General features: G+C 38.5%; 1 protein-coding gene across 5 annotated transcripts in view; it reads left to right on the forward strand.

The window, feature by feature from the left end:
* The first annotated feature begins 2353 nt into the window (after nucleotides 1-2353).
* Nucleotides 2354-27826, forward strand: part of GPBP1 (GC-rich promoter binding protein 1) — a 37322-nt gene continuing 11849 nt past the window's right edge. Inside the window, exons 1-5 of one of the 5 annotated variants that reach the window (XM_038170059.2) lie at nucleotides 2354-2448; nucleotides 7389-8423; nucleotides 9245-9312; nucleotides 22295-22414; nucleotides 27689-27812. In XM_038170059.2, the coding sequence (XP_038025987.1) occupies nucleotides 22352-22414; nucleotides 27689-27812 (187 nt within the window). In that variant the 5' untranslated portion in view covers nucleotides 2354-2448; nucleotides 7389-8423; nucleotides 9245-9312; nucleotides 22295-22351. The other 4 variants (XM_038170058.2, XM_072031706.1, XM_072031705.1 and 1 more) reach the window with 4 other exon arrangements.

Raw genomic sequence — 27826 nt, forward strand, 5'->3', positions numbered from 1 at the left:
GCATTGTTCATCACTTGCTTTATATATTCCTTTATCATAACTATTATCATTACTTCTCCTTCCTTTTCTGTCCTATTAAACTGTCTTTATCTCAAGGCACACATTTTACATTTTTCCCTTCCTGATTCTCTCTCCCATCCTGCTGAGGAGGGGTGGGGAGGGGGGTGAAGTGAGCAAATGGCTGTGTGGTATTGAGCTGCTTTCTGGGTTAAACCACAACACATGGTTTTGAGGATAATATTTGCAATAAAGAATAGATACACAAAGGAATTTTTAAATCCCTTAGATGTGTCTATCTCCCTATGCTTTAATTTTCCTAAGTCCAAGTAATACAATGTTTTATAGTACCAAATAGACTTGCATATAATGTAAGGAAGTTAGACTTTTTCATTAAGAATTGCTGACTTACTCCCATGCCAAATTTTCAAAGAAAATAGTTTCCCTTACCTCCTCCTCAAGCCAGTAAGTGTTCTGCCATTTTTATAAAAAAGAAAGTTTAATTCCTCCCTTAAGAACATGGAGAAACACTTTTAACATATTTGTTTTTCATGGTAGTAATAATATTTAGTTTAATTTTAGTTATAGGCAAAGCAGATTTTTGTTTGTTTGTTTGTTTGTTTGTTTTGGTAAGGTTCACCACCAGGCAGCAGATTTACAGCAAGGATATGTTTTACCCAGACTGACAGATACAGCCCATGTATGTACAGAGATTGTGTATGTAAGAGATGGTGTAATATGTGCATAATTACTATTTTTATTTAGAGAATATTTTATGGTTTCTTTAATGAATTGAAATGATTTCTTTTGTATATAATCACGAAAGGTTGGAAACAAAAGGGTAGTGGCTATAGCAGGAACTTGTGCAGCCTGGCTCTCCTGGTCAGTTCACTCTCTCATCTCTCTTCTACCAGAAGCAGCAGCTTTCAGTGAACTCTTTATTCATGATTATTCTCTGTTGGAAAAGTTTGTGCTATTTTTTATTTATTTATTTTTTTAATTGTCATTCAGTTTCAGCCATGGGGTTTGTAGCTAGCCAATATCTTGTTCAGTTTGCCCTTCACATGTTGCCTACAGAGCTCCTATATTTTTTATTTCTCCCTCTTTTTAGACTCTGGAGTGTTCCCCATCTTTTTCCAGGCATCTGTGATGTGGCTCCTCACTTCCTGGGTGGCAAGTCCGTAGCAGGGTATGAGTGCAGGGGATGAGCCCCATGCACCCTCAATGGCCCAGCTTTCCCCAGGAAAGGCAACATGCTTCGAGAAAGCAGCTTTCTGATTTTCTGGTCAGCACAAAATGTCTGTGTGCTGGGATGTAACTTCTCTTGCAATCTAACTGAAAACAACTGTTGGCCAACTGCACGTAGAAAAGCATGACTGCTTCTTCTGTATGCCTTGCTGTTGGGCAAGGAAGAGTGTAGGAGTTTTTTAATGAAAGGGTAGGTGTGTGATTAAACTGTAAACAATTAAGAGCATGACAAAAATCATCTGGTAAGAACAGTATTGCAACTTGCCAATTTATTTTCCATAGCATCAGCAGATGTGTCAATTTACAGGAAGGAAAAAAACATCGTGTTTTCCAGTGTCTCCCAGAATATTTTAAACATTGACATAATAGCCATCATAATTTAAACAATATTTGCAGGAAACTTGCTTTTATTAGTAAAGTAATGCTACTAGCCATTCTGGCAAAGTTAGTATAGTGCAATATGATATTGTTGTTTTGGAAGGAATGAGGAGAAATGTTTCCTAAACAGGAAGCCCAGTATTTGTGTGTCGAGGGTGTTTTGCCCATTTCCTCTAAGCCAAGTAATAATAGTTAGCAAGATTATAAAAAAGTATCATCACTATCTTTAAAAAAGTTCATAAAGATAGATAAGCAATTATATTATGCAGATGTGGAAATTAAAGCACAGAAAAGTTGAAAAACTCAGCCAAAGTCTAATGTGGAATCTCTGGCAGAAGTGAAAATCAAAACAAGACAATGCTGATTTCAAGCAATTGCATCATCTTTGTAGACTGAAGCTAGCATTTTAGTGATTTCACATTTTGACTAATTTTCCACTTATTTACAAATAGCAAGAGTATCTACTAGCAACATGCAAAAATGACACTGTATAAGAGTATGAGTATCGCTTATGTTGGGTGGGTGTCCAGTGAGAAGGAACCATATCTCTTACTTATCAGTTCTGAAGGAATAAAAGAGGGCCAGTGGAATGTGGAAAAGAACATTAGATATCTCCAGGAAGAGAAGTCTTAGAAAATATTTCAGTTGTGGTTGACTCTGTTCTCAGCATTTTACTCCATCAACTCCTTGCTTTTTTTTTTTTCTTTTTTTTTTTTTTTTCATCATTTAAGGTGAGAGAACCATGCAAGAGATAGGAGAAACTTCTGCTGCCTGTTTTTGCCCATGAAAGGAAAAACAGAAAAAGAAGAGCAGCTGAAACAAAAGGTAGATTTCACTCTTTTTAACCTTTTGCATTTAGCATTCGAATATTTGAACACCCTGTGGCATTTCAGCCTGGTTTAAGCATGGAAGAAATTTTCCACTAGTCAGGGAAATGTTTTTGGTCTCTCTTGAAAATACTTGTAGGTGAGTCTTAGGTGGGTCATATGTGATACATTTATTTATTTATTTTTATTTCTTTCTAAGGCTATTTGGTAGTAAAGTTAAGGAATTGCAGAAGCAGAACCTACTGTACCGGCCTTGGCAGTCATTTGTTTTGGGGATCACATTAAAAAACACTGAAGATATTTGAAGTGTGAGTTATCTCCCACAGTGTTTGGTATATAAGAAAATATCTAGGTTTCAAGCAAACAGATCCAAAAGCAGTACAGCTGTGTCTTTTTTATTTATTTGTTTATTTTTTGGGGGGAGGGGAAAGCATAGGAGGTTTAATATTAGTTATAGTTTTATAACTATAATTTTATAACTAATATTAAATCAATATTAAATTAATCTCAGTTAGTATAGCTGAGAAGACAGTGACAGACTTTTGTACATGTGATTTCTTCATCAGGTTATCTGTGTATAGAAATAATAGGTGTGTTGGGCCAGTCTCCTAAAGAAAACATCAGTAGTAACTACACACACTTTTAAAAAAATTGAAAATTTGTATGTTAATGGTGGGCAAAACTTGCAAAAAAAAAACCTTCCAAACCTGTTTTGTTCACTTTACTCATACGTGAAAATTTCCTAAATGAATTTAGTCATTAAAAAAGGAAGGAAATAATACGTTAAGTTGTCAATTTTAGAACATATTTTAGAAAAAAAAAAATAAAAAGGATAAAGCAAATAGATTTTGCAGTGAAATGAATCTGCATGAAAGTATGAGATCTGATTTAATTCAAATATGTGCCAGATCTTGTCACCATACTGGCCATGTGGTCTTTTTATTTCAAAATCAACATGCTGTAAATTCATAAGTTAGCTAGGTGTGTTTTAGGGAAAACATAGGAATTTAATTTCGGAGAGAAAAGGGTAGGGAAAAGATAAGTAGCTTATGAAAAATTAGTTATATACTATTGTATGTTGTTTATAATTCCTTCTCTTTTCATCTAAATTGCCCCTTGCAATTAATAGTTACTATTTTGAGTTCTTTGTGAGATTTAGAACAGTGGGTATTAATTTGCTGTCATTTCAGTTTCCTGGGAGAAGCAGCGTATAATTTGAGTATGTTTATGATTTGTTTCCTTATTATCTTAGAGAAGGTTTATAGCATGACTTTATCCTTAGACAGAAACAAATACCATGTAGTAGTATTCACTCAGAACATATTTAAAGAACTAGTCGTACTCTTTTAACTTCAATTCATTACAGGACAATGTACAGGGAAGCATTGCTGCTTAATGTAGAAAACAAGAACAACAACAAAAAAACAGTTTCATGTAACCCTTGGTATAGTATTTCCTAGTGTTTTTGAAACAGTGTTACAGATGAATGCTTTTACTGGTAAAAGGGAAAAAGTTAATGGCTAGGCTGCTTTTGATTACAACATGGGTGAAGAACACAGATGGTGAGACTATTTTTCTAAAAGCTTGATTCTTAATAAAGATTTTACTTTTCAATTAGTTAAAAACAAAACAAAACGAAACAAAAAAATTTCTTATCCTGGCTTTTTACTAGTGTCATAAAAATACTGATTCTTCCAAGTCAAAACAGTCATTACCTTTAGAAAGACGAAATGATCAATTGATTTCAATAATATAGAACAAATTTTTTACTTTTGTGTCATTGGTGATACCTCAGTATTACCTCAAAATACGAATTCAGTCTTTACTGAAGCTTTACTGAAGTCTGCACAGACTGAATGTTGTTCTTATCAACATTCAATCTATTCATCAAAATCAATCAAAATTCAATCTAAATTCAATCTATTATCAAAATCAATCTTTTTTTTTTATATATATATATATATTAAAATAATTGAGAAAAGAACGATTTGGCAAGACCCTGTGTTCTAATTTTCAGACACTTTTAGCATTTTCAAAGTGTACTGAAGTGCACTGGACACTGAGATATCAAATCAAATCAAACAAATCAAATAATTAAAGGGTATACATGTTATGATGCAAGTAATAAAGTTCATTTAATATAGTTAAATCCCATTCTCTTATTTGTGTAAGTGTGCCCCCCAAAATCCTGAAACAATTAGAAAAGTCATCTTTCCTTTCCTAGAAGAGATAATAAATATGAACAGAGAAGCATAAATTCTTTATACTAGTGGTCATTGTGTTACTGCAAGTGATAATATCTGGATGTTGCTGTGTACTTGTATAATACTTACTTTTCTTGGGTTATGTTCCTTAAAATATTTTATACTGCGACCGTGCAGCTGAAAGATATTTAAAACTTGGAAACAAGGACTGTTCATGATCTGTGTTCATTGTGATGAATTCTTGCTGTATTTGGAATCTAATTGTACAAATACTCCTCTATTGAGAAAAACATACATTAGAACTTGGTTTGTACTATTCAAATTAGGTGGCCATTTTCTTTCTCTTTTTAAATATTGGTCTTAAGGCATCGGAAGCTTTCTGGATCAAATCTGTATTAACAAGGTTCTAAAGCTTCTAAGAGAATATTTTGATTTTATCCTTTGGCTTGATTCTTTAGTTCAGATTGATTGTGTATTTGGCACACTGGGTTTTTAGTACAAGGTTAAGTATTTTGTACATTTTGGAGTGTCAATAAATGTGTAATAGGAAGAAGTTAATTTTTTTTTTTCCCTTAATATTTACAGTATTAACTTTTTGAGTTATAATATACTTATAATATACTTATATATGTACCTTGTATTCTATTCTACAACAAATTAAAGTCAAAGATATTTCCAGTGCCTGCCAAAAAACATTTTAAACTTTAGGTTTAGTACTTCATCCCACCATCAAATTTTATGAACAGAAGATTTAATTTGAAATTAATTACATATAATTTTTTCATGTTAAAATGAGCTCTAAGGTTTGAATTTAAGTAGGGATATCTAGTATTTTGTGGGAGTTAAAATGTTTCTGTTTTTGTTTCTTATACCTCAGCATTTCCAGTAGATTTTTGTTTCATTGTATTTATTGAATGCTCTCATATACTGATAGACAATCCCTAAATATGGCTTCACCTGTACAATATCTCTCTTCACTTATCTGAGAGTATGTAGTCTGATCTACACTAAACTGAACCTTAAAGTACATACTGAAGAATAAGTTTGGATTAAAGTTCTAATTTTTTCCCCCTGTCTTCACCAAATTACAGGAAGTACCTCAGTCATTCCAAACCAGTTATTCTTAGCTTTGTTCTTAAATATTAGTTGTTGTCCAGATTCCACGAGTTACGCATTGCTTTTATCATGGCTCAGCGGAAGGCCTGTTAAAAACATGGGTGAGAATCTGTGGCAAAAATCTAGGCCTACCTTTCCAGGTTTGCCTAACCAAAGAGAAACGTTCATATGAAAGTACCTTATATTCAGTTCTCCATGTCAAAATTGTTCTGCTCAGCTTACCTCCTTCCAGAAGCTGCTTGTGTTAAAATTAGGCCACTTTAATGCTTTAACTTTTAGTGTCTGATATTAAAACTTTATTGCTTGAGGCAAGCTGCTTGTTAGCATGGCATAGTGTTACGTTTGTGTACTGATGGCATCAGATTTATTTTATCTCCTGGTATGTTCAAGCATTTGCAAATTCGTATCTTTTATACGAGTCCCTAAGACCTTTGTCATTTTTATCTCAGTAAATGCAGTTAAAATCGAACAGTTTTGAGTTATGATGAACATTTTTCACGTATAAGTGGTTAGCTGTCGGAAATCCAGACTTCACGTGTAGTCTGAGCAACCAAGTAGCCAAAAATGCTACTAGCGTGATGAAATAGGACCTGGAATCCTGATTTATACTTTTACATAAAAAACAGGAAAAAAAAAATGCTGGAAAAGCCAAAATATAAATGGCTTCGTTTGCTTCATTTTATATATTTCCTTTCCTGTAAGTGACCATCCGTGGGGGGAGGGGGCCGTGGTTTATAGGGAGGGGGGGCGTGGTGGTGGTTTATAGGGGGGGGGGTGGTGGTGGTGGCTTGAGGGAGGGGCGTGGCTTAAGGGAGGGGGCGTGGCTTGATGGAGGGGGCGTGGCTTGAGGGAGGGGCGTGGCTTGAGGGAGGGGCGTGGCTTGAGGGAGGGGCGTGGCTTGAGGGAGGGGGCGTGTCGCGCCGCGCCGCGCGCCGGGGATTCCCCCCACCGCCCCGCGCGCGGAACCTTCGGGATCGTTCCCGTGACGTCACGGCAGGGGGGCTCCCCCTGGGCGGCGGGGCGGGGCCTTCCCTCCCCCCCTTTCCCCCTCCTCCCCCCAACCACGGGCGGGAAGCCCCTCCCCTCCCCGCCCCTCCCCTCCCTGCCCCTCCCGGGCGCGGCGGAGCTCTCGCGAGACCCTGCGCGCGCGGCGCTGTCGCGGCTGGGAGCGGCGCCATTTTGGGAGCGAGGCGGGCGGTGTGCGTGTGTGCGCGCCCGAGTGTGAGTGCGCGTGCACGCGCCTGAGGGAGCGAGTGAGGGAGTGAGGGAGGGAGTGAGTGTGCACGGGGGGGGGGGAGGTGTGCGCGCCCCCGCGGTGGCGGCCGGGCCCCCGCGGCTCAGGGGCGGAGGGCAGGGGGGGTCCGGAGGAGGATGAGGAGGGTGAGGAGGAGGCGCCAACGCCGCCTCACGGCCTGCAAAGGCGCCGCGGAGCGGGTTTGTTTGGGCTCCTGCCCCCCTCAGGGACAGCAGGCGGTCTGTGACCGGCCTCATCCCGCAGGGCTCGGCAGCCCCTCGCTGTCAGCGCTGCCCCGGCTGGCTGCAGGCGTGCTCGCTTCACAGCGCTCGGCTCCAGCTCTCCGCCTCACGCCGGCTCTGATTCTCTTTTTCCCCCCCACAGGCAACCCGGATCGCAGCGAGAGCCCGGGATCTTCGCAGCCCTTCTGCTGGTAGGGGGGAAGAAGGGTGGAAGGCGACCTTCCCGTGAAAGCGGAGAGACGCCGGACGCCGCTCAGGGATTATTTGTCCAAGTGCTTCCTCCTGCACGGGCTTCTGAAGCCATCAGTAGGCAGCTGGGAAAGTGAATCGGAAATTCGAAGTCGTGAGCTTTCTAGAAGTGCACAGCACCTCGCCCTCGGACGCTTTTGTCCTCACGGCATGGATACGCGGCAGAATTCGTCGAGTTTGGAATGCTTCAGCTGTCAAATAAAGTGCTTTTAGGTTTTTAGTTACCTTTTTTCTTCCAAGCAACGTTCTGTCTGAGTCACAGGCGTAACTGGTTTTGTGGACTGGCTCCAGGTTAAATGTAGCCTGAGTCACTGTGTAGACGTTACTGAAAAGTTTCATGGCATATATTTTTACCCTTATTTTATTTTTCAGGTTTTCTGACGTAGCCTTTTGTCATTTTACATTGAGACATATTTTCTAAATGAAGAGTCTAACAGAAGTTTGTTTATCATTTTTTCTTTTATATTTTATTTAATATTTTTGTTGGAAAATGTTGTTGCCAATAAGCAATATGGCGGTATCCAGATAGCTGTTGTTTACAAATGCCTCTGCTACCTGAAGCTAGGAAATGCTCCTCAGCTCAGATGTGAAATTCGGATTTTCAGCTTTACAGTTGGTGGCATAAACAGTGTATTTATTTCACCTGGAGCTGATGATTTCAATATCGATATGTACATGGAATAGACAAGAGAAGAATCCTTCAGAGAAAAAACAAGACTTTTAAGTCAGAGACTTGGAAAATTTTGGAAATAGCCTTGCAGAATCTGTAAGTAAGAAGGATGGGTAGCTGATTCCTGTGAGGTCAAATCTATGTCAAACAGCTACGAATGTAATATCAACAAGAACTTGGGATATTATCTCAAGGAAGACAAACTGGAAAAATACAAATCACGCAGTGCTAACACCTTGTGCAGTCCTCTTGGATTAGGTAAGTATCGAAGTGTGTTCGTAAGTCAATTTACACCTGAACATTTTGTCAGTAGAATGTTTAAATTATTTTTTTTTTTTAGTGTTGAAATGAGCTTGCAGAATCTAACTTTTTTGTTAAATTAAAAACAACTAATTTGTTGCTTTAAATAATAAATAATATATCTGCAATGATTTGAAGAATACATGCAGTTCTACAAAGAGCAATTTCTAAGCAGGAGTGTGGTTTTTCTGGGAGACGTAAAAAAAACAACCCTCTTCCTCCCCCCTCCCCCCCCCCCCCCCCCCCCAAAAAAGAAAAAAACACCCAACATATCTGTAGACTGAATCCATAAGTAACTTACCCCTTGCTTTAATGTTGTAAACTCAACAATGAGCTGTTATGCTTCTTGAACAAGACTGCTGGATGGTTTGTCTTTCCATTTTTTGTTAGGCGTGTTTGCAGCATGAGGGTTCTGAGAGTGTAGCCTTGCTCTTTTGTTTCTTTCCACTTTCTTTGTCATGTAAGGAAGTCAGTTACTTACTACCAAAAGTCAATCTACTGCCTATGCAAACTGGTGTTTTAATGCGTCGATATTTTAAAGTTGTGTTCAGAGTAATTACATGTTCTATAGTGGGAATGAGACTGGTTTGAAACTATATTGCAATAAGAAATGTGCTAGGGAAAAGTTCAAATCCAAAATATGTTGGCCAGCTAACCGATTTTACATGTCATTTTTGGATGCATTGCTGCCTTCTTCCCTTGTAGTAGGTAAATGTTTCTCAATGCAGATGAAGCTTAAATCTGGAAATTAAAATATGTTTACAATATTTTCTTTGCAGGTGTACTTTCAGCTGAATTGCTACTGCCTCAAAGAAAATCAAGATGGACAGAACAACTTAATTCAAAAGTCAGTGGTAATTTTACTATATGCAATCCTCTCCCCTCCCTTGGGTTACTCATAAAGCTTTAAATAATTAAAACATTATTGGGCAGATTATAAACAGAGTGTGTGGTAAGGGGGATACATTTACCATGGCCACCACCTTTTCAAAATTTTTTCAAAGCTTCTGCAATATTGAAATGTTAGTAACACGGAGCTGATAAGGAAAACTGGTCACTGTAAAAGCATTGCCAAGATATTTGGGAAAAAGCCTGGTAAAAAGTAATTTTGAGCTTTGGGAAACTGTATCTCAGAATTGCTACAGTGCATTTTTTCCCTTGTAACTTTCTATTGAAAGTTACAAATGGAAGACTGTCATCTAAATAAGTATTTTTTACAGGACTTCTCATGATCACTGAAATAGTTCTACTCTGTGTGTTGTCAGTTATCTAAAGGTTGATCTAGCTTCATTATTTTGCTGTCTGTGAATGGCCTTGCTGTTTTGTTATTTTAACTTCTATTTCAGTTTTGCTGTTACGAAAACATGGAAACTGTAGATGATGAATAGGAGTCTTTCTGTAATCTCCTGTGGCTGTGGCTTGGGGCTTTTCTGCTTAGTGTGGCTGGGGACTGAGTGAATGAACTGAACCACATCTAAAGGAACCAGAGCAACACAAAAGAGTTATCTTCATTCTTTTAGGTCGAGTAGTCTGTATTTTGCTTGAAAACCGTTTGGTGAATGGAAAGAATTCATGCATAAGTGGCCATTTCATTAAATTTTGTCTGTTACGTGCCCACAAATGTAGTAATACAAGAACTTTTTCTTAAATAATAGAAAAAGAGATGCTTATGTTATTTTTCAAGCTGTTTACTTTCAGTGAGAAACTTACCTCTTGCTGGGGAGCTCTCACTGAAATTGAGGAGCTGCATCCCCCCACCTACTCTTGGAATCACATCTTTATCTCTACTCCCTCTTCTGGATGTTTTTAAAAAAAAAATTTCCTTCCAGCTTTATTAAATTAGCTCTTTCTTACATCTTTCTTGCTGCTGGTATTTTTTTTTTTTCCTTTTCAAAATATTTGCACTTGGTAAGTGCAGTTGCCTGTCTGATTTGTGTGCACATGTATTTGGTGTAGATTTGTGTGTGTGTGCTTTATGGCTATGCCCTTGTATCCTGAGCAGAATTGATAGCTGAGTGAGGCACACTGAGAATAAAATGCCTAGTGTGTTGGTCCACATGTATACCTTCTTTGGGCTTTTATTTCTATAGTGCTGACAGTCTGGTAAGTGGTTTGCAGACAAGTATGAAGATAAGGTCCTTGCCCCAGAGAGCTTATACGTTAAGCGTTGATGTAAACATAGCTTTTGTACTGGAATAACTGTCAGCAGCATGGTTCTTCCATGGTTAAATTTCTTCTGGTGGAATCCTAAAATGGGTAGTTTGTGTTTAAAAAATGGTTGTGGATGGAGTAGGTTGCTCTGTGTAGGAAAACAAAAAATAACCCAAAAACCTACTAGTGGAAGCTTTTCAGTGTAAGCAGAGTTTAAACTTGCAGCAACGCTGAAGTCAGTTAAACATGTAAAATAATATAGGGAAATTTTGCAGATACTTAGCTTTCTTAGTACTTCACAAGGTAATGTACTTTAGGTTCATTTTTGCCTCCCTTCTAGTGCATTTCCTCTGTTTAAAATGTGTGGATAATGCAGTTTGACAGTGATACTTCATTGAGGACTTCTGGGGAAGTTGCTTATATTTCTTTTAGCGCTGGGAGTAAAATTTCTTCTGCAAGGAGAGCTACATGCAGAACTGATTAAAGACAAACTTGAATGAGACTTGGCACACTTTCTGTTTTGGTTTTTGTAACTGTTTTTGAGCAGAAGTGTTACACAGTGACTAAAGACAATGCTGTGTATTGTGCTACCAACTCTTCCCTGATCACTTTTTTTTTTTTTTTTTTTTGAGGTAAGCATACTCTGCAAAAGAACTGAAATACATAGATTTCTTTTTTCTGCTTTATATGCTAGGGATATTTCAAAACTGCCATCTTTTCTAACAGCTTCTTCAGATTGCTCATGAAGACTCCAAAGTGTGAAAACATTCCCAGTGATTTTGTTATAGTGTATACTAAGGGCATAAGTGTATACTGAAGGGCAACTTTACTGCAGTGACACTTCAGCTTTTGGACTTTGAACCTTGCAGAGGGCAAGAAGGTCAACGTCTATCTAGAGTTCCACTAAATGATACTGCAGGTGTAGGATTTCAAGCAGAAAGAACCTTGTAGTTTACCTTCAAATAAGCAGTTATTCTATGCTTCAAAATAATTTTTTTTTGTTTGTTTGTTTTTAGATTTAGGTTTTGGTACAGTCTGAGAAGGAAAAGCCTTTTTTTTTTTTTTTTTTGATTAGAAGTAGTGATCAAGACATTATAACCTTTCTTCTAACCTTTTCTTCTAAACTTTCTTCTTAACTTTGTCTCTTTCTAAAATATCTCCTAAAAAATATTTTGAATCCTGGGACGCTAATACTTCATTCACAGGAGCGGCCTAAGCCCTGTTACTCATAAACCATATCTACGTAGAGAAGGAAGACAATACAGAGCAGTAGTTGGGATTTTCAGAACATCTGCTGGTTGCTGTCTACTAACATTTCTAGGTCCTTATGCCAAACAAGAGCAGTAAGCACTCTTCTCTTGAGTCATTCTCACATAAGGAACTTGAGCCCTAAGTCGACATGAAGATACGTTTTTCTTGTTTTGTTTGTTTTTGCTAAGTCACTGTCATGTTAGGTCTTAGGGGGCTGTATTTTTACAAGAGAATGTGTTAGCTTACATGATGAAAAAAATTGTCTGATACAGTTTGACGCCATACAATTCTAATACCCTGGTGTGTCCTAAGACTTCTGGAGGTGTTTAAGTGTGACAGAGGATTTCATCCTATTCCCAACGCAGCAAACCTTGCTTACCCTGTTTTGTCTGTGTCTATACATCTGCATGGAGAGAAAATGGGGGAAAATAAATAATGTTTTGTTCAAATAGTTGTGCTGCTGGTTGGGTTAAACCACAGCAGATAGTACAAACGTTATTTTAATTCCATCACTGAAAATAGTGTGCCTCCCTCTCCCCTCTTCCTGTTGATGATCAGTCTCTTCTAAGATGTCATGCAGACTTGCTTATTAAGCCCCTGTGAAACTCATATACACTTGATTTTGCCTTCTTCACTTAGTAAGAAAGATTTAATATACTTGGTGTAGATCATTACCAAGGAAGCAAGGCAGCAGCAGCAGCAACAAACCTGAGGCAGTGAATAACACTTTTTTTTACACTGTCATAATGACACTGTAGTACACTTTAGTGCTGGTGGCTTACAACCTTCTTCTACCCCATTTATAAATATATTAAAATTATTATGACAAGATGAGAGTGGATTGTAAAATAAATTTATAGCAGAAGGGTGGAGTTAACGTTCCCACACATGGTTTGTGGTATGCTCTACTTAAGGTAATAATAATTTGTGAGGCAGGAGGTAAAAGATCATAGGGCACGTGCTACTTAGATATGTGTACCTGTTAATTTTAAGTTTTTCTGAAAACTATATATGTGTATATACATACACACACTTAAGATTTATTCTATTTGTGGATTTCTCTATGCAAATCAGCAGACTGAAATTCTAAACTGGTCTTCAGGGAGCATCAAGGAACTTGAACTTGTTTCTTTCTTTATAATCTAACTTAGGAAATTCATGGCTGAATTTTTTGTTGTTGTTGTTACTGGCTTTATTATTCCTCTCACAAGCTTGAACCATTTTTACTTATTTGAGTTTATAATTTCATTTTGTTATAATCTTCTAGCAATCTCTGCAATACGCTGTGTCATAGAAACTGTTTTAGGTAAAGTAATTTTTGCTATCCTTGTAGCATGAGAAGTATAGAAGCTGAGAATACTTAACTGTTTTCTCCTTGCATCTAGTTTCTGGTGAGATGGTTTCATCTGTCAGTTTTTTTCCTAGTTTTTAGCTTTATTGTAACAAATTCTTTTCCTATAAAGTTTTAGATGGCTCTATTTCAGTAGGCCGCATTTATGCTGTTAACCACCAAGGATTTATCGTATTAAAATCTTCCAGTAAGTCAAATTTTTAGGTTCTGGGGTTTGAGCAATTTTGCTGTCATTCTGAACAGCTTTTTTCTTACTGTAGTGACACCACTGGTTTTATCTGTCTCTTCCTGCTAGGACATGATGAAAAAGCAAAGCTGGTTTTATTGGTTCTGGTAGTTGAGACAGTGTTGTTATGGGCGCAAATGTTTCACATATTGACTGGAAAGACCTCCCTCAAGCTGGACCTCCGCAGCACCAGTGGGACTGTCTTTCCTCTGCCTGCTAAGTACTGGTTAGACAAGTTAAACAACATGCTCTTATGGGGCATGGGTGGGGACAGTCTCTGATCTCATGTCCTTGTCATTTTAAAGTTCTGCTGTGCTTTTTTCTCCGCCCTCAGTAGAGGAGGATTGGGTTAGGGAACATTTTAACAAGATTCACTGAAATGCTTGGGGCCTGAATAGGTGCACCTGCAAGTGCTGAGAGAGCTGGCAGATGTCATTACAAGGCCCTTCAGTGATCTTTGAAAAGTCATTGTGATCATGAGAGATCCTGGAAGAGATCAAATGTTAATTTCTCTCATCAGAAAGAGGATCCAGGGAGCCAGTAATACTTAACATTACTAATGATATGGGTGATGAGGCAGAGTTTATCCTCAGCAAATTTGCAGATGATATAAAACTGGGAGGAGTGGCTGTTGCGCTAGGTGTTTGGGCAAGCTGGAGAATTGGAGAGAGAGAGAGAGAGAGGATCCTGGTGAAGTACAGCAAATGGAAAATGCAAAGTGCTGCATGTGGGGAGGAGTAACCATGCACGCTGGTATGTGCTGGGGAGTTGGTAAATTTTGTAGAGAAGGATGTGTGGACAGTGGTGCACAGCAAGCTGACCCATCAGTGGGTCCTTGCAACAGCAAAGGCCAACAGCGTGCAGGACTGTTTTAGGAGGAGCACTGCCAGCAAGTCAAGGGAGGTGATCGTTTCCCTTGACACTGTGCTAGCTGGTGAGGCCACACGTGGAGCACTGTGTCCACTTTTTGGCTCCCTGGTACAAGAAGGACATGTGCTTACTGGAGGGAATCTAGCAAAGTGCCACAAGGATGATGAAGGGACTGCAGCATCTTCCGTATGGGGAGATGCTGACAGAGCTGGGACAGTTCGGCCTGGAGGAGAGAGGCTCCGGGGGGGATCTTATCCATGTGTGTAACAACTGATGGGAGCAGATGAAGAAAGGGGAGCCAGGTTCATCTCAGCTGTACTATGACAGAAAAAAAGGCAAAAAGGAGAAGTAAAACACTTCTTGGAATTCAGTCTGAACAGAAGAAAAAGCTTTGAGGGTGGTCAAACACTGGAACAGGTTATACAGAGAGGTAGCGTAGACCCAGTCTGTGGATATATTCAAAACCCAACTGGACATGGTTCTGTTTTTGATGTGTGTAAACTGAAGTTGCAGGATAAAATATTTTGATATTCTAAGGAAATACAACTTGATCAGTCCTTCAGAACTCTAAATGATGTTTTATCTTTTTCAGAAGATACTTCCCAGATTCACAACTAGTAAGCCATCAAACTCTTTGTTCTTCCATGTAAAATTTGTGAGGATGCAAACAAGGAGGAAAACTTTATCTTTGTTAATGCTACTGAAAAGACTGGAGACTGCTGAGACAGGTGTTAAGACAGCCTCAAAAGGTTGTTTAGCACTGTTTCATTACAGGATGGTGCTTGAAATTTGTACCTGTGTCTGATAAACTGAAGAGTTGCTTTTCATTGCTAGAACACCTCTAGTGCATAAGGGGTGTGGACCTGGGAAAACAAAAGGTAGCATTACATGTTTTAAAGCTTTGTTCCAGTGAGTCACAAAACTGTTATGGTTACATACATTTAAAATGAGCTACTATGTAGTTTGTCTTGCTCTCTTATGAGCTACTTAAACCATTAAAAAAAATGAAAATGGCTTCAAAAACTAGTAGCAGCGAAGTGAGTAGATACTATGTTATTTTCTACTGGCTTTTCAGGATTTTGTAGTTTAAAAATCATGCTTATTTTTTTCTGTTTTGGCCTGTTCATAGAAAAAAAGATAGAAGCATGGTGTATCTTTGTAAGTTGAAGCAGTCGAAGAATGCTTCGATTACAACTGCTTCCCCTGCTCTTCATGCCTGCAGTGTCCCAGAGGATCATTTATCCCTCAGTCCTCATGCCTCACTGTTTGCAAGCTCTCACGTCCACATAAGCAGCCAGTACAGATTGCCTGAGAGGAGTTTTCACAGGAGTCACTTTTCCAAAGCCTTCAGAGATGCTGTTTGGGGTGTGTTATAAGTAGACAGGCGGAGGAAATATTTCTGTTGCTACAAAGAGCTGATGATGGAAGTGAAGCTAGAAGAAATTCTGGATAAAAGATCATCTTTAGAGTGGGAGTGATCACTTTAATTTTTATCTAACTATAACCATTAATTTACTCCAGACTCCGTTTTCCTTTGTTTTCCTGATACTTTTAATGCCAGATTGGAGGTGATTGTAAAGAAAATAACTCTCTCTCAACTGTATTAGCAGGTGAAGTGCTATATGTTTTTGTATGGGTTTCTAATACATGGAGGAAGTCAGACTAGATTGTAAATTGTGGAATCAAATACTAGAGTGTTTGTTTCGGAGACTTGTATTTTTACTTTAAAGTTTTGTTACTTTTAATTGCTTTTAGCCTTTACTAGGTCTGATTGCATGCCTGACCCTTTTGCTCCATGGCTTTTTTTAGCACAAGTGCTTCCTGGTTTATCCCTGCAGCTAAGTTATCTGTAAATTCACCTGATTATGCCTGTAGTGACTACAGTTACTTCGTAATGAGTCAACTATGTGTCTGCACTGTATGCCCTTTTTTGACGTGCTGTGCAGAGATGGGAGCTGGACTAACAGATACTTGCCAGGGCTGAGCACCATGCTTTGCCTATAGTATTCTTATGCTTCACAGTTAGAAGCAACTGCCACGTATTGCCAGTCTGCCTGCCCATTTAGTGAAATCCTTCAGGAGTAAAGGAGGGCAAAATCTCTAATCAGCATAGCTCTCTTAGCAGGAGTCTCTAATTTAGGACAAATGGTTTGAGAATGAGTGAGCATCCAGTATTTTTTTTTTTCCATTTCCTGGTAAGCCTGGGGGGAGATATGTATTTTTTTTTAAGAACTCCAAGAAACTGTGCAAACTTCCTTAGAACATGAGAATCAATATTAAACCTGAGATATATTCCGTAGCACTGTTTTGGGTAGTTTGTTCTTTCTGATCTCCTTGGTCTGTGTATTTTCATATAATCATAGAATATCCGGAGTTGGAGAAGACCCACAAGGATAATTGAGTCCAACTCATGGCCTACATAGGACCACCCAAAAATCAGACCAGATGTCTGAGAGTGTTGTCCAAGCACTTCTTGAACTCCAGTGCTGTGACCGCTGCCCTGGGCAGCCTGTCCCAGTGCCCGACCACCCTCTGGGTGCAGACCCTTTCCCTAACCCCCAGCCTGACCCTGCCCTGTCCCAACTCCATGCCGTTCCCTTGGGTCCTGTCACTGTTCCCAGGGAGACCTTTTGTGTCCATGTTTTATGTGCTGATTGCCTGGAGGTTTTTAACTAACAAGCATTGCAGACAAAACTTAAAAGTTAGATGTTTTGGCTATTGCATAATTTTTCCCAGTAACAATAAATTAAAGGTTGTATGTAATGTGAAAATTGTAATATAGAAAGAAACTTGAAGAACTTTGTATATTAATCTGAAAGTTCATGAATACAGGCTGTCTTTTCATTTTGTACCACGATGACTTCTGTTTTATTGCAGGAAAAAAACATGCAGATTCTTTTCATACATTGGTCCCACTGTGGTTTTCACATTTAGAAAGTTTGTTTTTTCTTAAACACCATTGATTCAAAGTAGAATTTTCAGAGGGGAAAGAGGAAAGATGTTTCTGGGGTATCTGTAGTCTCATGCGGTTACCACCTAAGGAGGAAAAAAATGGCTTAATTATTACAGTGTTATATTTGTGTACACACATTGTGTAATTAAACAGTTTAACATACAGCAGTTTCTGACTTGTAAACATAATGGGAAATGGCAGGTTCAAATATTTGTCTATTTGTCTGAAGTCTTAAAGATGTTCCAGAACCCTGTTCTTCTGACCTTCAGAACTTTTTTTCCAGCTTCAGTCTATCGTGACTGGTATCTTGTATTCTCATGGTGTTTGGGGTTAAAATGCCTTTTTTTTTTTCCTCAGTGGAATTTACTGTTCAGATATATATACCCAGTGTTATGACCAGTTTTAGGTCCTCATTTTGTGAGGCAAGGCAAGTCAAGAAGTTTTCTTAGAGACTTGTCCATGAATACTGAAGTGATTTGTACTCAGTAAAGTTTTGAATTCCTGTGATGGTATTCCAAATGTAGTCCTACTTGCATCTTGTTCTGTGATGATTTAAAAAAGAAAAAAATGATAGTGCAGAGAAGGCTGACTATACTGGTTAAGATTTGATTCTTCCATTTAATGCAGTAAGCAGAAACTCATGTAATGATATCTCTTTTAGTTCCATCTTTTAATTTTTTTCTAATACAGAATTTTGGGAGTTGATGATTTTTTTTAGCCTTTTCACAGAAGTCTTGACTTCTGGTTCATGCAGCTGCTTCTAGCTTCCCTTTTCTCAATCTGCAACTTCTTTTCTAAAACAGAGGCAATATACGAAGCTTTCCTGAATACTCCTGAGATAGGACAAACCAGTTTGTATTAAAAAATGAGTTTTTCTAGCTCATTTAAAACTGGAGTAAAATAGGTTGTCACAAAGGACCCTATCAACTCAACTGTAAATAAACAAAAACAAACCACAAACAAAATCAAGTCCACTACAACTTTTGAGAATTTGTTGATTGCACTTGATACACACTTTTCTCATTTCATCTGCTAACGTGGCTCAAAGTGGGTGACTGTTAGCTTTATGACAAATCTCTTCACTGTATTCACTCTACCTTCTTTGGACTAGCTGCTCATTATTGCTTTGAATTCACTGCCTTATCTTTGGTGATCAGACTTCTGAAAAAAAACAAAACACAACACAATAGAATTAAATTTGATGCAATTGAATACTGGAATAATTGTTGCATGTTACCTAAAACAGACTTTTCCCAGATGGATCCACAAGAAGCAAAATAGAAGAACTTTTTTTCTGCTGCTACACAGCAAAACAAATCTTGTGAAGACTTACATCTAAATTTATGGGCTGACAAAGGAAGGCTTTTTTCCTGAAGTCACTATTCACTACTTGAACCAGACATCAAAAGTGTTGCTGACATGAGACTGCGTATTGTGAGCAGTCTGATTAAAGAAACCTAAATGCATTTGAATAGTAGTAGTAAGAAGATAGCAGTATGTCATTGTCTTTTTCTAGCCTTTTTAGAACTGCACAGCTCTGTATCAGTGACAGACAACACAAGCAAAGTTAGCATTTATGATACTTCTATTAATGGCAGGTGTGTTTTGAGTTTGTGCTATGACAGAACGATGAATTCATCATTGTGATAAATTTTGGGCCTAATCATCCTGTTACCAAGAGAGCTTCTGAAGGCAGTGGAATCGCTGTGTTCAGATCCATGGAGCTTACTTCAATACACTTACTTCTGATAGCTGTCTTAATGTTGAGTACAAAGCTATTTTATCTGTGTTAATGAACAGTGGTTGATCTGTTGTCATGTGTATGTAATAAGAGAAGGCTTGCTAGCAGACAGATGAGTTCTTTATGGTCTGTTGATGCAATTAGAGCAGGTTCTTGTTAATTCTTGTATGAGTGCCTACTGTTTATTTTCATTCTCTTCAGATTCTTAATGTGAATTCTCACTTGAAACTGGGACAGGGACAGTCATGTATTTCTGAAAGGCAGAAGTATTATTCTAAAATGAGTTGATTATACGTGCTACCTATTTGCCTTAGAGGCTGTTCAGTCTCTGCAGAGGCAGATCTTGTTGGATGTTAAGCTGGAGGGATATATCAAGTGACTTCCTAAATAGATGTCTTCAGTATTTTTATTAATATTGGCAATAATGAAATAGAGCATATGGCTATTAAATTTGAAGGTAGTACAAACTGAATAGAGGCTACAATTGCTTTGGAAGATACAGAACGGAGAAATGGCTCTGAACACTGGATAGCTGAAGAAGTAATGGGCTTGAATAGAAGGGGAAATAAAAAAATACCTTAGGACAAATCTTGTAGAAATTCTGACCTTTCAAAAATAATCCAAGAGCAGCACAAAACTGGGACAAGTTGCAGAAGAAAGTAGTAGTCTTGGTTGTTGGTGTAACTTGATTTGAAAGCAATCAAAAATCAAACTCATGTTCAGCAATCAAATGGAGCATAAATGGTTAAAGTGTACCAATCCTGCCTGCCAACAGAGTAGTCTTCCATTCTCCCTTTGTGATCTTTTCAGTTTAACAAAAGTATATTCCTGAGAATTATGAGTATTGTAGAACTGTTGTGTATCTGCCAGATCATCAAAACAGAGCTCACACTTGTAATGATGTTTTTTTTTTTTTTTGGTATTAAAATGCATTCTAGGACAAGTTTGTTGGCAACATTAGAAAGGTAGCAACTGTAAGAATTTGATGACGTGGTTAAACATGGGGATTGGCAACTCAAAGATGGGCAGGCTGTGCACTCTCCAATGTGATTTAAAGGAAATATATTAATATCTATCCTTTCCTGATCTGCTGTTTGTTTTGCCAGTTTGGTTATGGATAGGGTATTTGTGCCTATTGGAAAATTGTGAGTAAATTTGTTTTTCTATCATTTTGCTGTACTCTGGGAGAAAGGGATTGGCTCATCTGACTTAATGGCACTAACAAAAGTCTGTTTAGAGCTTTAACTGAGAACGTTGGTAAGATTTGAATCTGCTTCCAGAACATTTTTTTGTGGGAAGAAACAGCTTTGCCCACAGTTTTCCAATACTACCATTGTGGTTTAAAAATATTTTCTAGTCCTGGGGTAGTTGGTGAATACCAAGTCTCATCTCAAGCCTGTGTGATTGATGTGCAAAAGCTAAAAGATGGGAATGCTAGTGAATTAAAGCACAATGGTAATACTTCATGGATCCTCTCATATGTTCTTATCAGGTTTGTACTGAATCTGTCTGGTTTTTAGACTCTAAGTGCTTTGGTCTGAAGATTTTGTTGTTGTGTTGATTTTCCAGTATTGATACCTCTCCGCTCCTTTCTAAAGATTTCATGATTCTCCATCGTGGAGTGGGGAACTGTATCTGAGAGAAGGAGGGGAATCCTTTTTTTTTTTTTTTTTTCTTCCTTTCTTAGTCAGTTCACATTTAACTTGCTGTTACTTAATTTGGCATCTCTTGGTGGCTCATATGGTAAAACACCATTTTCTGTTTATCAATACTGAGCATGATTAATCAGCAAAAGTTCCTAACAGGAACTTGGTTCCTTTTTTTTTTTTTTTTTTTTTTTAAGATAATCTATTTTTGTTGTGGTTCTGTGACTCTAGAACTTCCTTTGTTATATTCTAGGCTGTCATAATTGGATTCTTTAGATTTTTTTTTTTTCTGAAATTTCTGTTGAGGTTAATTCAGAAAAGCACATTAGATAGTGTCAGCACACTAACTTACAGCAAATTAGTTGGATGACACGTACTTCTAAAGTTGTCTTCATTGGATTCCATCTGATTAGGTGCATCTTACCTTATAACTTAACTCTGGTATCATAGGTAGCTACAAAACCTTTTGTGTGAACTCCTGGAATAAAAAAGTAGCAGCAACTCAATGAAGTAGTGCAGATTAACACTTAGAAATCTGCTAAGCTTTGTTTTAGTTGTTGGAATGTTCTCTTCTTTCACTGGAAGTTTGCAATACCCCAATTTGGGCCAGAATGCAACAATAATTGTTAGTTATGAAGTTCAGATTCCACAGCTCTTACTAAAACTTACTCAAATTACAGCATTTGTAGATTAGAGACCCCCATCTGTGCTCACTGACTAACAAATCTGCATTCTCTTGTTCGGAGATGTGGAATACTTGTATTTGCTTCCCTGTGACATGCATTTGGATGTTAATTTTTTTGCCAGCTGAATTTCTAATAATGCATATTATCCTGCTTAAAATATATTTGAATCACTGAGAGTTTTGCAGTATCTAGCTGCAGAGCATGATTCACATAACCTTATAGGCCATGCAGTGTTTCATCCGTTTCTTTCCTTTTAGTGCTATAGTTCAACTTTAGGTAATATAGCTTGTATTATCTTGCATTCTCTTGCTTACTGAGAGATGTTTGCCTGCCTGTGAGGAGAACAGGGGGCAGAAAAAGTACTCTTGGGCTTTGCCTTAAGCCTTTACGTTCTCTTGCCCATTTTCACACTAGAAAATTTTACTGGATTTTGGCAGTATTCTGGATGCTTTGGCTCTGTTTACGTTCAATCTGGAGAAAATTAGGGAGTTTTGCTGGCTCTAACCATCCAGTCTTTTCATGAGGAACCCTGATATGGCCTCTGAGGTTAACTTTGAGGGGCTAATTTGAAAAACCAATTTTTAGGAAGCTAATGAAATGGTTCCTGCAGTCAATTCTGAACAGTATCAGAAAATATTTCAACTCCATAATTCTCAGCTTTCTGATCAGACCTTACACAAGATGCTTCATTCCATCTGTAAAAGGAAATGGAGGAATTAATGTTACACTTTTATTTTCATGATCCTTGTGAAATACTTGACTAGTGTGACGCTGGTAATAAAAGGACAAATGTGATGCTGTAATGAGATAAGGCTGGTTAGATTTCAAACCAGATCTGTTTGAGAAGACAGTACCAGAAAACAGAAGGGAAGTAATGATGACAACACCACAAGTGTAATACTTTTGTAAGTTAAACATCTGAAAAGTACTCATTTCTTATTTTTCTAATTGCAGGGACTTGCCATGAGGTGCTGAAGCCTTGTTTCATTGATTCGGAGAGACTGGACCTAAATGGCGCAGCATGACTTTGCTCCAGCCTGGCTTAATTTTCCTACTCCGCCATCGTCAACAAAGGTATGTTCTTTGCTTTTCTTCTGGTCAGTCAGTTTCATTATTAGAGAAGTCTAAATGTCATAACCTCAATCACAGTAAAAATACACATATGTTTTTGAATGTGGGAAGGGTGATAACAAGACACCTACCAAGTCTTGCTGTCACAATGTAAATAGTTGAACCTCGATTCTCAGGCTTATATCTTTAGTAGAGGTTTCTGCTTTAAAAGCTGGGTTGAAGGAAGGAAGCACCTGGACACATTGTCAGAGCTGCTGTTGGATTAAAACTTCTTCATAGGTAGTTTAAAATAAGGAACTGAGACTGAGGTGTGTGCTTGATGGTGTTCTTGCTTCTGATTTTGCTTTGTGTCCTATACGTTTTAGAGAATGCTTTTTCTTACTGCATCATCCAAGTGATAGAAAAAACGTGCTTGTGAAATAGACTTTCTGAAATGTCTCCTTGGTTGGTGGTGGTAATGTGTGGTGCTTTCAAATAGTTGTGCATCCTCACTGTGGCTGTTCAATTGAGACTGCAAATACTCAGTTTATGAAATGTAATAGTTTGCTTAAGAACAAGAAGTAGCACAGAATCATAGAATCATTAGGGTTGGAAAAGACCTTCAAGACCATCTGGTCCAACCATCCCCCTAACACCAATATCACCCACTAAACCACGTCCCTAAGTACCACGTCCAAACTTTCCTTAAACATCCCAGGGGCAGTTACTCTTCCGCATCCCTGAGCAACCCATTCCAGTGCCAGACTGCTCTTTCTGAGAAGAAATATCTCCTCATTTCCAACATGAACTTTTCCCCTAGCACATCCTGAGGCCTTTCCCTCTTGTCCTATCACTAGTTACCTGCGAGAAGAGGCTGACCCCCAGCTCCCCACACCTTCCGTTCAGGTAGCTGTACAGAGCAATAAGGTCTCCCCGAGCCTCCCCTTCTCCAGACTAAACAACCCCGGTGCCCTCAGCCACTCCCGATAGGACTTGTGCTCCAGGCCCCTCACCAGCTCTGTTGCCCTTCTCTGGACACACTCCAGGGCCTCGATGTCCTTCTTGTAGTGAGGGGCCCAAAGCTGAACACAGTGCTTGAGGTGCGGCCTCACCAGATCAGAGTACAGGGGATGATCACCTCCCTGCTCCTGCTGGTGCACTGCTCCTGACACAAGCCAGGGTGCTGTTGGCCTTCTTGGCCACCTGGGCACACTGCCGGCTCATGTTCAGGCGAGCATCAATCAGCACCCCCAGGTCCTTTCCTCTCCGTAGCTTTCCAGCCACCCTGCCCCAAGCCTGTAGCGCTGCAATGGGGTTGTTGTGACTAAAGTGCAGGTTCCCGGCACTTAGCCATGTTGAACTTCATCCCACTCGCCTCTGCCTATTTACCCATCCTGTCCTGGTCCCTCTGCAGGGCCTTCCTACCTTCCAGCAGATTGAGACTTCCTCCCTACTTGGTGTCATATGCAGACTTAATGAGGGTGCACTCAGTTCCCTCATCCATATCCTTAATATAGATATTAGAGAGGATGGACCCCAACAGTGACCCCTGGGGAATACCACTAGTGACAGTTGAACCCATCGTGATTTCTAGGGATTCTTGAACTTGATTATCTTATAAATGTTTCTTTTTCTGTCATATTCTCCTATTCTTTCTTCATGTGAATGTAGAAATGTAGAGGCAGCACTAAACATTTCAAATGCATATCATTTCCCAATTTACCTGTTTACCTTCTTTGTTCTAGTATTTTTGAATGCAATGTCCTTATCCACAACTATGAGAGTGACGTTGCTTCCATGTACTTAAGCTTCTTGCTGTCTTTCATGTCCATGGAAAATACTTAGCCTTTATAAAATTTGGAAATAGGCTTGTGCGATTGTTCAATGCGCAGTCAGCAGTCAGTATGAGTAGTCTACATTGTTTTACTTATGTATCTACACACAAATGTATGCGTGCATTTTTTATTGAGCTCATTTGATGTCCTGATTCATCTTATGACCTTTTTATCTTTCTTTTATGCTGAACTAGCTAGTTTCTTTGTTTAGGATAGTCTATCAGCAACTGTCAGTTGCTGTTAAGAGACAGCCTTATCTGATTCCAGACAGCTCCTGAGATGTTTGATTTTATTATGCTTGATTTCTGAAATACGCATTTTTTTTTGTGACCTGCTCTTTCCAATTTAATGTTTTCAACAGGAATAATAATCGGAGCTTAGTTTAATATAGTGTCACAATTACAAAACAATTTTGCTCCGCATATTCCAAGAATCTGCTGGAAGAGATTTGCCTGCATACTTAAAATGTCAGTACAGCAGGATAAAAGTAAGTTCCAGCAGTATTCAAATGTATTTGAGGTGTGGGTTGTTTTTTGTCACCTCCTTCCTGAATAGTAGGAAGTTTCATTGCAAGCATCTGTTGTGGATTCTGTTTTCTTCCATGAGTTTTTGCCTGAAGGAGTTTAGATAAGCTTTCTTCTATCTCTTCCAAGAACATTGTAGCTATTATAGTCCGTGTGCTTTGTTGTCTGTATTGCAGCTTATTTGCTTCCATTACCTCTTCCTTCAGTGATGAGCGCTTTGTGATACACGGCCCATTTGGGTATTAAACATTTGAACAGTCTTTTTGGCCCTACTGATGGGTAATAATTCTTAACTTACATCATAAGGCTTGTTCTGTCATTCCTCTACAAGAAAGATCTCAAATATTGTGGCCCCCTGCCTAGCCTTCCCTCCTCACACTGCAGTTTCTAGAATAAGTGTTCGTTTCTGCTTCACATCACCTGAATGAGGCAGTTGGAGGGAAGAACAGATAAGAGGGATGGAGATGAAGAGGAAGGATAGGATGAAGGAGGGAAGGAGTCTCATGTTTCATTCAGGATGAAGCTGGGATAAGGCTGTGCTATGAACAGCATTTAAAACTGAGGAGAAACTGAACTTGTTTCACTGAGGAGGCACTTTGAAGAACTGTATCTTCAGGAGTTTGATTTCTTCTCCATGCTGGATAGCTGAGGCTTTCCCTCACACAAGTAAAGGATAGCATTAGAAAAACCTGGTGGAGCAGGAATGAGCTTTCTTAACGTGACTGACTAGATGATATCTTGACTGAAATCCACCTCATCTGTTGCTGCTGATTTCCATTTAAGAACAAGCTTTTATATCATCTCCCTGTTACTCTACATAGCAAAGTCCACTTAGCTGGGTAGCTGCTGCTGAGCAGCCTTAGTTCAGGTCAGGAATTAATATATTTGCATCAGTGCAGTACTGTAATTGGGCAGATGTGAAGCCATTTTGGGATATGGACATACAATTTCTAAAAGGATTTCTGTAAAATGTATATGGAGCAATTGCAGACAATGCTAAAGTCAATAGTTTTTTGCAAGGTTACTGTCACTTCATGTTATGCAATAAGGATTCTTATACTTCAGAAATCTGTTTTGGTTTGTTTCTTGGCTGGCTGAATAAAGTCAGATAACGTCTCAACTTCTAGAAATAGCCAATAGATTTCCTGTTGATTACAAAGCTTACTGTCATCTTTGCCATGAGAGGCTTGATAGACTGATACCTCCATCATGTGGGGAAAGAACAAACTGCATGATCCTTGAAAATGACTTAGTAACTTCAGATACATCAAGTACAACTTCCATTTTGTGGAAGTGTGATTGTTCTTCAAAGTTACTCAAAAAATGAATCTCCAAAGGCAGTATTAGAAGATTGTCATATGTAAATGAACACACAAAGCTGTCTTCTAAAATTACAACCATAATCAGCAAATCTGAAGCGTTCTTAAATTTTTAGTGGCTTAATCAAAGCCTGTTTGTAAGGAATTGATACTGAGGTTTCTTATAATGATATCTCAAATATTTAAATTTCAAATCTTTTGACAGTTTCTTATAGCTTTCTGTTTTTTCCATCCTCTCCAAGTTCTCAAGGGAATAGTTCTTTTCCCAGGTCTCTGAGAGGGAAATCCCTTGTCGTTTGAATTCTGTACAATTTGATAGTATGTGTTTAAAATAAAAAGCATCTCTTGCTTACTCGAATTACACAAAAGCAGTGGATTTTGAACAGCACCTTGAGCACTGCTGAAGGCATTATTATGATTATTATTAAGATTGTCATAAGAACCTAGGGATTGTTTTTTGTGTGCTTGCCTATTGATGGGGGTGGTGGTGGAAGACTGATTTTCTTCAATATATTTTCCAAAGTAGTTAAGTCTCTTACCATGACTTACCTTTTCTTTTTGTACTCATTCTAATTGGAATCAAATGTTAATATAGCTTGTTAAGATGTTAATGGATAATAACCATTGTAATTAAACTTGGGGCTTTCATTTTCAGGCATGCATCATTCATGCTTACATTAGAATGATGTTTTCAAGGTTTGAAAAATTAATAGTTAAAGTTACATACCATCTCTATATGGTGCATTAGCTTGGGAAAATTTGTGGGTTAATAGCAACAAACACAACAAATAAATACATGTAAAGTATCTACCTGAATACATATCAATGCCAAAAAACATTCTGACTGATAAACTGGCCAGAATCAAACCCCAAATTGAAGAGCTGTAGTTGCTATTAATCTAAATTTTGCAGTGTCAATGTTAATGGTACTTGGTTCTGGGCTGTGCAGATTTCAAACCTTTCAATAGATTATCATCTGAGCCTCACCTTTGAGATGATCAGGTCTCTAAAACTAAGTTTCACTTGGCATTTAGCATATGACAAACTTGGGGTATCTTTGTTTAAAGATAAAATCTATGGAGTTTGGGAAGTTGCTTATCATGGTGAGAACCTCTTGCCTTTTTTGTAGCCTTGCAGATTATGCTTAGCCTATCTTTTTATTTTTCCCCTCCTCCACATGTCCTTTATCTCTTTAGCTCTAGCCTTCCAAACCTCTTCTAAGGTGATGCTCAATCTATTCTTAGGTCCTTAGGCTCCAGGTTAAAAGTTGTGTTGTTTGCCTTCCAGTCTTCTAAACTATGATTTATTGTCCTTTCTTAACTTTTTATTTTTCCTGTGCTGCAACACATACCACTTGTCTTCATCCTGCTGCCACAACAAAATAAAAACTTGGCTTTTTTTGCCCTGTGTCACAAGCATGGTCCTCAGCATCGTTTCAGTGTCCTTGGAGTGGAATATAGAGCTTCCAGTTCTACTGGCATGAAGGTGGTTGACATAACTCTGAACATATGCATACTTGACAATTGCTGTATTGTCTGCCATACTACGTGTTACAGTTCTGATAAATCAGTTTTGTTATTAATCAGGTATCTCAGGTCTACTACTTGTGTTCTTTTACAGTCATCACTGAACTTTGAGAAACATTCTGAAAATTTTTCATGGACAGAGAATCGTTATGAAGCAAATCGCAGAAGACACAACTCTTCAGATGGATTTGATCCTAACATTGGACGGCCTAATGGAGGTATAACTTACCTT

Source organism: Anas platyrhynchos, chromosome Z, assembly GCF_047663525.1.
Source record: "Anas platyrhynchos isolate ZD024472 breed Pekin duck chromosome Z, IASCAAS_PekinDuck_T2T, whole genome shotgun sequence".
In the NCBI taxonomy this organism is placed as follows: Eukaryota; Metazoa; Chordata; class Aves; order Anseriformes; family Anatidae; genus Anas; species Anas platyrhynchos.